The 10017-nt window shown below is 39.4% G+C and overlaps 1 protein-coding gene across 1 annotated transcript; it reads right to left on the bottom strand.

The window, feature by feature from the left end:
* Positions 1-1503: 1503 nt before the first annotated feature.
* Positions 1504-9292, bottom strand: LOC308132815 (melanopsin-A-like; the record flags this gene model as incomplete). Its single annotated transcript, XM_080499998.1, has 9 exons — positions 1504-1911; positions 2074-2220; positions 2630-2795; positions 2894-3001; positions 3894-4055; positions 4908-5079; positions 5357-5560; positions 5681-5814; positions 9126-9292. 9 exons carry the CDS (start codon positions 9290-9292, stop codon positions 1504-1506), a joined length of 1668 nt encoding a protein of 555 aa, XP_080356124.1.
* Positions 9293-10017: the final 725 nt, after the last annotated feature.

Below are 10017 nucleotides of genomic sequence, written 5' to 3'. Positions count from 1 at the left end.
GAACTGACAGACTGATCTGAATGTAAAAGATGTACATGTATGGACAAAAAAGATATTTATCATCTATATAGGAATACCTTAGAAAGTCAGACACATGTTGGTCCATTACAATTGAAAATAATAATAATAATCTAGCACCAAGAGTGATTAGTCATGTCAAAAATCACTTGGGATTTCTCATATTTTATCATCAGTATATTTTTATTTAAAAATAATAATAATCATATTGATATATTCTGTGTCTGTCCCACAACAGTGATTCTAAAGTGACTGTCATTGTAGGGTTTGTTGTTCACTGGATGAATTGCTTCAACATTTATCCTCAGTCTGAAATATGTTTTCTTACCTACATACTCTCATATATGAAAACATGCACCTTGCAGGGTTTTGACAACAAAGTGGAACATTCTTTGTAAAACCCTATAAATGTGTGTGTGTGTGTGTGTGTGTGTGTGTGTGTGTGTGTGTGTGTGTGTGTGTGTGTGTGTGTGTGTGTGTGTGTGTGTGTGTGTGTGTGTGGGTGTGTGTGTGTGTGTGTGTGTGTGTGTGTGCGTGTATTATTTCCCTCATGACATTTAAAATCACATGCAAACATAACACACACACCTGTACACAGTGTCCACACAATAATGCATGACAGACAAAATATATGTTTTTGTGAGTCTCTTCTTACCCTGCTTCAGTGTTTTGACCAGTAAAAACATTTCAACTATTTTGGTGCCTCACTGCCACTGAGGTACTCACTGACCACTTGGACAGGGCTATAGTGCCTACAGGGAGTACTGTTATGAGACGAGAAATTTAATAGAAATATTTGGACTTCACTGGCTTTAAGCATAGTCATACAAGCCAAGGTTATTACTTTGGCCTCATGAATTTTGATCACCTGCTCCCTTGCCTAAACTGGATTCTCCTGATGTGAAGCAATCTTTTCATGTATGTGGCATGTTTACAAACATTGACTAGTTTTCTCAAAACAAACAGGAAGGCATTGTCTCATTAGAAAGTCATATTTTCAGTCTGCAGAAGAGGATCAATATATTGTTCGAATAAAAACACAAAATAATAATGTCAGTCCAAGCATTTCTTTTGTTTGAGGGTGAAAACACACTTGCATCAACCTCAGCTTAAAGCTAAACTTAGAAACCAGCCTGTCATATCTGAGCCCCTAGCCTGTGAAAGTATGTTGTTACACCTGTCATATTTGAGGGATCTAACAGAAAGCAAGCACGCTGAGCCTTAGGGTGCCCTTGTCCCTGCCAAACTCTGACAAACACAGTGTAGTGCATGTCGGAGTCCGGTTAAATTGTTTCATTTGGTACACCAGCTTCTGGTGGCGCACATAATCTGATTTTTAGGATTAGGCTGAAAAACAGTGCAGATGATTGTATCAACATTAGCACAAGTTTAGACAAGGATTTGAAGGATTTTGTGTCCTGAAATGAGTGATGTAACATTGGTAGAAAAAAAAAAAAAGACAGTGTAATCACAAACTCCAGCTGGTCAAGTAAGAAGTTCCACCGCCTCAAAAACCTCCGATGAGAAGTTCCGGCTCACGAAAACATTGTTCTCCATTGCTTCAATACTGTCCTCCAAGCAGACACTGTCCTGTTTGATGAGGCTGCTTTCAGTAGTGGGACTGATGACGATTATGCGCGGGACACTCTGTGGGGTTCTGGGGTAGGTGGGCGTGCTTTGGCCAAAGCTCAGTGATTCAAAAGAGTCGCTCCTGCGGGTGTTCAGCTTGGAGCTGATGCTGCCTCCCTTGTTGCGAGCATCTGAAATCTCATTGGTCAGACTCTGGCTGCGTCGCTTGGTAAGAACTAGTAGGGGAAGAGTGGCGATGGTCAGAGACTTGGAAACCAATTTGTGGTCACAGGTGCTCAGTGGATCACTCACGGTAGATGGGTGCTGGTGATGTATAAAGAATGAACATAAAAACACATGCACATGGGGACAAAATCATTTGCAAATCATGAATACGAGATGTATGAGGGCATGCATGTAAAAATGCTAAATAAGGCAAAACCAGAAATCCAAAATGTGGGTAAACTCATTTCACACTTTTCTCACCCTCTCCGTTGTGTGGGACTTGATCATCTTGTTCTGATATTGTTTCTTGCAGGATCTTCCTCTGTAGGAATGATTATATGATGACATGCTTCTAAAGGAATCACCTGGCTTCCTGCCCAGGGGCTCCATTTCCACATCCTTTAATACCTGCAGGAGAGAATAATCTGTGATTTTAGATTCATTGAACTGAGTCGGGAAGGGTACACTTTTGTTCATAAATTCCTCATAGCTAACCTCTAACAAGTTGCCAAAATCAATCTAATTACTCATTGAGGACAGAAAGACTGGTGTATTTTTTTCAATCACTGGAGCTTTTAAGATGTTAAAAGTTGTCCATTAGCTGTTCACCCTCTAAACAAATTGTCAACCTTCGAACACATGCAATGGTTTACTTGTCCATTCACACATTGATACAACAAAGCCTTGGATGAACACTGGTTTACATACATGGATTTTGCAGAATAGGTCATAGAGTTGATAAAGTCAGCAGTAAATGATACAAGTCATTTTTATTCCCCAGATGTAAATCAGATGATAATCTGTTCTAGACGGTTACCCTGTCAGTTGGCTTGGAGGTAATAAAGTGAGTCCTTGATGCTGTGGACTGTCTGCTAATGACGGAGTCCCGAAGAGAGGACTCGCTGATGGAGGAGGAGATGCACTCTTTTCGAGGAATTGGAGACAGAAACCACAAGCAGGGAACTTTCTCTGCCAGAGTCATCCTGTGGAACACAAAACATCACAGGAAGTTTCTGGTATGCATTTGGTTCATTAATGTCTCCACCACATAGGGACAATTGAACAAATTGTCACTATTTACCTGTATTTGTTGTGAATGATAGCATAGATGATAGGATTGTAGATCGCAGAGGCCTTTGCTATGACTGCAGGCACAGCCTTGGAGTATGGTGACAAGATGTTGGCATGCCTGAATGAAACACAATAAACTGAAATCATTCCTCACTTTTACCAGATTGTAAATCGCAGTGATTCATTTTATGGTTTGTAAGTGCAACAACCCAAATCGCAAAGTACCATTTGTTCCCGGGGTTTTCTAGGGTAATGAGGGGCCGTACTTGGTTAAGGATTAGCTCAAATCTGCCTGCTGCTAAAGAGGGTTGGTAGTGTCCATTTGCTTGTGGCGTGTGTGTGTGTGTGTGTGTGTGTGTGTGTGTGTGTGTGTGTGTGTGTGTGTGTGTGTGTGTGTGTGTGTGTGTGTGTGTGTGTGTGTGTGTGTGTGTGTGTGTGTGTGTGTGTGTGTGTAAATGCCATTTCAAAGTTACATAACTCCATCCTGACCTACTGTGTGGTGCAGCAGAGATATGTGGTTTAGTGAATATTGTGATAAGTTGGGTGAACAGAGGACAAATGTGCAGCTCCACCGTCTGTTCCATGCCACTTATGCAGGGTTACTTGGCCTCTTGCTGACACAACATTATATAATGAGACAATTTAGGCCAGGTTTTAATCCACTCTTGCGCTAATGCAATTTCATGTAATAAAACAATGCCCTCAGCATGTATTGTGGAGTAGCTTGTTTTGTGTGTGTTTTTTGTTTTGTATGAAAACAACATCACTGAGATAGAAAAGGAAGTAAACATTGTTTTTTCCCATTTTATGGTCGGCTTTTTTTGAAAATGTTCAATTGTATTCAATGTCATTACTGAGAAATTAAGTCACCTCTATATTAAAATGTGATTACAATGGAGTAGAGTTCATCTGCATTATATTGGGACATGTTTATAGAATATTGGCCACCCTTTAACATGCATTAAAAGTGTTCAAATAAAAGGAGCAACATAAAGAAAAGAAAATCTTACCCAGCCCAGGAGATCAGTGTGACACAGGCATATGGTGACCATGAAAGAACATACACCACGATCACAACAAATGCGATCTTTGCCAGTTTCCACTCGCTCCTGATGGTCTTCTGCTGGATGAGGGTAGATTTCCTCACCTGAGTCCCGAGACGCTCCACCTCCCTGTAGGAGGAGCAGAATGAAGTCCAATGAGGATAAAACTTGAGTGATATCTTTCTGATTGCATTTGATCAATTTTTCATTAATCCATCTGTCCATTCATCTTGGTTTGTGGGGCACAAAATCCCTATTTTTAATCTACATACATACAATATATATATATATATATCTAAAGAAGTCAAATTAAATCCTGGAATAGAACTTTACTGTTTCTCATCAATAAAAAGAAGACAATCAATGAATGTTCACATATATTTCACTGGGAAAGACAAAGGTGAAAGACCACAGTTATCTGCATGGGCGGAAAACAACAAAGAGGGAAAAGTTCGTTGCATCTTTTTTCACATCGAAGCTCAAATTTTCAACCAAATGAACTATGAAAGATACGTTTGTTGTGCAGCTCTGATTTGTAGGGTGCAGGATAAAACTGCCCTCAAGAAAGAAATACAGAATCTTCAACAAATGGCCAAAAATGTGTTTCCCTCTGGCAAACACCTCCTCCACACAAAACTATAATCGCTCACTTCTGATTTGCAAAATATGTTCATTGTTCATATTCTATCTATTTTTATACAATCCTTTTCTTTCTTTTTTTCTGATTTTGTGATTATTTTGGCTGTGTTGAAGTTGTTTATATAAAACACACAAAAAACAGTATTGAATCATCATCCATTAATATTGTCAGCATTTCTTTCAGAAGCCATTTTGGAAATTTGAACCATCTTCAAAATGACAAAGGATATCATTAATTGCATAATTTTCAAAATGCATATAACTGTGATTAAAAAATAATAAGCTCCACCCCCACAAACCTGAAATTGGATAATGCTTCCACAGGAAATACGAATACTTTACCTGCTTGTTTTCCTTATGGACAGAAACATCAGTAGGTAGCAGTAAAAGATGATTCCCAGTGGTAAAAAGAAGACAAAACAGCACAGCATCATTGTGTAGCTCCTATTGGCTGTTGTGTATGTAACATAATCCCATGTACAAGAGGTCATCAGTCCCTCTGGGATGTAGGAGCCTAGAAGAAGAACAAATTCAAGCATTTTTCAGATGAAGAAGACAAGATCAGGGCGAGAATGAAAGGCTTTGTAAGCTAGCATGTATCGTGTTGTCGATTCAAAAAACTTCAAGACGACTGATGTTTCATTTCATGACTTCCATAACTGCATCAAAACAAGTCCTGTGTCTCTTCCTGTTTGGCTCAGACAGGACTGAGGAAGATATTAATTAGCTTCATTTCAGTGGCAAGTGAAGGAGAACGATGGAGAAAAAAAGCCCAGCTTCAGGCTACTCACTCCAGCCAACCAGCGGAGCCAGACTCCACGCCAGAGAGTAAAGCCAGACCAGGACGATAGCAAGAGCGGTCCTCCGTTTGGAACTCCACTGGATAGTCTGCAGGGGCTTGGTGATGACCAGGTAGCGGTCAATGGAGATAGCCAGAAGGTTTATCATGGAGGCGATGCCGAACAGTGCTCCACAGAACGCATACATCTTACACCCTATATATTAGGAACATGGCAAAAAAAATAAATTTAAATTTTACTATGGATTCTACGCATCAATAATGAGCTGAGAGGTCAGAATTTGTCATTATTTGAAAACAAATAAAAATTAATTACCCATCTCTCCAAACGCCCACTCCTTGTACAGACAGTTGATGAAGAAGATGGGAGACTGTGTGAAAGCCATGAGGAAGTCGCTGACGGCCAAGTTCATGATGAAGTAGTTTGGCAGGTTACGAAGCTTCTTATTGCTGCACGCACAAACACACGGGAAAGCGTCATTAAAAAAAACACATGCTACAGTCAAAATAACAATGGCAGGGTAATAAATGTGTTATGAAGCAGATCTCTCGCAACTCTGAAATGAGGAAAGCCACTGTACTACTGGCATTTAGGACTTTTAGAGATTTTAGATGTTTTGTGTCCAGTTATTTTACTCAGAACATAAATAAACAATGAATAAAAAAGTGACATTTATCAGAGGGTTTTTACTGTTTGTTGTTGGGTGAAACACATATGAAGTAATCATATCACAACTGTACTGTTCCTAAAATAGTAAAACAGTAAAAACAGCTCCAGTGTAACTTCAGCACCTTTACAAGGCCAGTGCACTAATATTCTTTTTCACTAATGTGTAAAAGAGGTCGCACCAATATTTATTTTGTTGAGAACGAGGAGGCAAAGTAGATAAATATAATCCTGTCACAACATAATGTTTACTGGTATTACATGTATTACTATTTAATCTTATGTATTCTTAAGAATGAGCAGGCTTGAATCTTTTTAGAATCTTTGGATATTTGCCCTATATGTGCGTTTATGCCAGTATAATTACATTTTATAATGGATATTTGGATAATGGGATTCTGCATTTATTTATGTAGCATAAATACACACAGGGCAACCACAGATCACACACACTCATTTCTGCCTATTTACAGTTTTTAATTCACCTCATATACAACTAAGATATAACTTAGCATGTCATTAACTCAAATGCAGACTAATTCATTGTGTTGAGTAGACTTTAGTTTTATGAATTAGTTGTAACCTATTGACCCCATGGAAAGTGCTATCTCACTTATCTAATCGGCCACAGTTCATCAAATTTTGATTCCTTTGCAACAGTGGTTCCATCAAAGGTTCTCAGATCTATGATCACTGATTTGTCAAATCATCACGATGATGTCAAACATTGGTGGAGAAAGTAGTGTTTGTTTTTAATTATGTTTCTTTTGAGAGATTTGAATATACTCTTTACTTTTAGAGCAAAGCATCCATTGTAATTTCTGGCTGTTCTCATATACTAGAATCCATATCAACAAGTTACACTACATTTTGAGTACTTTCAGAATAAATGTTGAGGAAATGAATTTGCAGAGTGAAATGTGAGCTATACTACAAAGTGTTAACATAAAAACCTCTCACCTTCACAAGATGAGCTCTTGTCTGAACCCATAACTCAATGCTATTTAATTGTCAGAATTAATCAGTTATAAGTTCATTGTCAAACAAGTCAACTCTGTGTGAACCTGCATTTGGATGAGCTTGATTAAGCACTATATTGACCTGTTATCTCCTGCCTGTGCAGCTCTTTATCGATCCACCTGTTGCTTCCTGAATGCAAATTGGATGCTCCCAAACCCAACAAACACCAAATAATCAGACTTGGTGCGTTAATTTTTTTGACACCTTTTATGCATTTGTCTGTTTTTATGTTGCTGCTGTGCGCGCGCGCACACACACACACACACACACACCCACACACACACACACACACACACACACACACACACACACACACACACACACACACACACACACACACACACACACACACACACACACACACACACACACACACACACACACACACACACACACATACATGCTGCAGTGGGCATGTTACACCAGCATTCTTCTTTCCTAGAAAATCATTGTATTGGATGACAGCTCACCAAACACACGTATCTGCGTCACTCTCATTTTGTGTGTACCTGTATGTGTGTGTGTGTGTGTGTGTGTGTGTGTGTGTGTGTGTGTGTGTGTGTGTGTGTGTGTGTGTGTGTGTGTGTGTGTGTGTGCGTGCGTGCGTGCGTGTGTGTGTGTGTGTGTGTGTGTGTGTGTGTGTGTGTGTGTGTGTGTGTGTGTGTGTGTGTGTGTGTGTGTGTGTGTGTGTGTATGATATCCCTCATGACATTTAAAATCAGACGCAAACATAAACTCATGTGCAGTGATGATTTAGTAAACACAAATTATGACCACAAAACAATAGAAAAAAAACCATCTAATCTTTCTAAGATGATGGACAGATGGAATATGAAAGCTCCTGACAATCCCCCGAGAACACACACACTCACACACACAAACATACACACTGACCCACTTTCCATGACACTGTTAAGTGGAAGTCTAAATTGCACAACACATCCACTCCCACCTCGACTTCTAAGAGAAAATGTCTGATTTAAGAGCATCTCATCCCGCTGAATGACCTACAATATCAAAATGGATTGTCCTTTGTTTTTTACAACACCTGTTGCGTGGAGCTGTATATTGACTCTGACAATTTCATGGTTGATTTAAATTATGTTGGATTTATAGCTACATGCACAGTGCCTATAAGCGGTCACCAGTCTTGTTCCATTTCTTTATGAATGCAGCCTATTTTTTTTCTTTTCATTTCTTTTGTTGCTTTTCGACTATTTCAGAATAATTTGTCGTGCTTTTTAAGTAAGCAGTGAGTGCAGTAATGGTGAGGTTCACTCTGCACTCATATGGTAATTTCTATACTAACCAGCTGAGCAGAAGCATATGCACAGTCTAAAAAGATGAGAGGGTTTCATCTCCATTTAAAAGGCTGCTTTGTAATTATATGCCATGCAGTTAGCATGTCAGTCTACCCATCATCAACCTCACTTGTTCTTTGGTTGTCATGTTGTAAGCTGTATTCAACCACATGAATACAGACTATTTCATTACACATTATATTTTTAATTATATATATATATATATATTGTTTGTTTGTTATGTCAAGCTTTGGATTTTTGGTGTAAAAGATGTGGCAGACATTCATCGTGAAAATAAAAACAGAAAACCCATCATGACTTGCAGTACTCTGCAGTGAAATCAAAAAGTTTTATATATTTCTATCAATCTTAATCCAAGAAAAATATAATTTGTGGTATTTCTTTATGCCACACCATTCATTCAACTAACTGAGAGACAATCACATCTCCATTATTACATTTCTCTGGGGATGAGCTTATGAGAGTGACCTGCAAAGGAACACACATGCACGCGTACACACACACACACACGCACACACGCACACACACACACACACACACACACACACACACACACACACACACACACACACACACACACACACACGCACACACGCACACACCATTACTTGCTGAACTCACCCTTTAAAGCACTAATATATGAGTCAGAGACAAATAAGATTTTTTGGGGGATAGATATAGATATAGATATAGATATAGATATAGATATAGATATAGATATAGATATAGATAGGCCATTCACACAAACCTACCTATAGATGGCAAACATAACCAGGGCGTTCCCAGTGATGCCCAGTGTCCCAATGACAAAGACGAATACAGCGACGATGTAGTGAGCATGGTCAGGCACATCCACCTTGCTGAAGAAGCTGCTCTGTGTTTGTGCTTTCTCCGGCTCCATGCTCTCAGTGGACCACATGGTCTACCAATTTGTAATCCACTTCATTCAGCTTGTGTGGGGTCTCCATATTTGTATCATTTGCAGAAAAAATAAAAGATGCATTCGAAGTCAGGCAGGGGTTCGCTGAAGGAGTCTTGTTTGAAGACAATCAACTTTACGGATGGTTTGAGAGAGACTGCCTCTCCTGTTCTTCTTATTCTAAACCCTCTCTCCAGTCCTATCCAGTAGCAAACGATGACCTACACATTATGAAGATGTGAAATGCCAAATCTAATTAGCTTCATGTATTTATTTCAGGAGGATAAGCTGGAAATAAGAAAGGGGCAAGCTGCACAAAATGATATGCAACGTATTGTCAAAGATCAATTCAAAAAAAGTCTGAAGGAAAAAAGCACAGCTCAGAAGAGCTCATTCCTTACTTAAATGTCCATCGGAGTCATGTTAAAGTTGATGTCCCCACCTTTAAGCATGCTGGTCATCTCCAATGGTATTTTAAAAGAACATCCATTCTGGTATTCCTCTCTGGTCTCCAGTCCAAAAAAAATTGTCTTCCACCTGTTGGGTCCAAGTAATTCCTGCTGTACTTTCCCGGTTACTTTGGTTATTGAGTCGATTACATTCGTCGCCACATTAAATCCCCATGCATTTCAAACTGTCACTGTCCATCCACTCAGTGTGAGCCTGCAGCTTCTCTGCTCATCACACCAGCTGTGCACCAAACTCTGAATCGGTCGCCTGTCTCT

The sequence above is a fragment of the Blennius ocellaris genome (genome assembly GCF_963422515.1).
Source record: "Blennius ocellaris genome assembly, chromosome: 7".
NCBI classification, from domain to species: Eukaryota; Metazoa; Chordata; class Actinopteri; order Blenniiformes; family Blenniidae; genus Blennius; species Blennius ocellaris.
The sequence above is the reverse complement of the archived record's forward strand: the minus strand, read 5'-3'. Positions and strand labels throughout refer to the sequence as shown.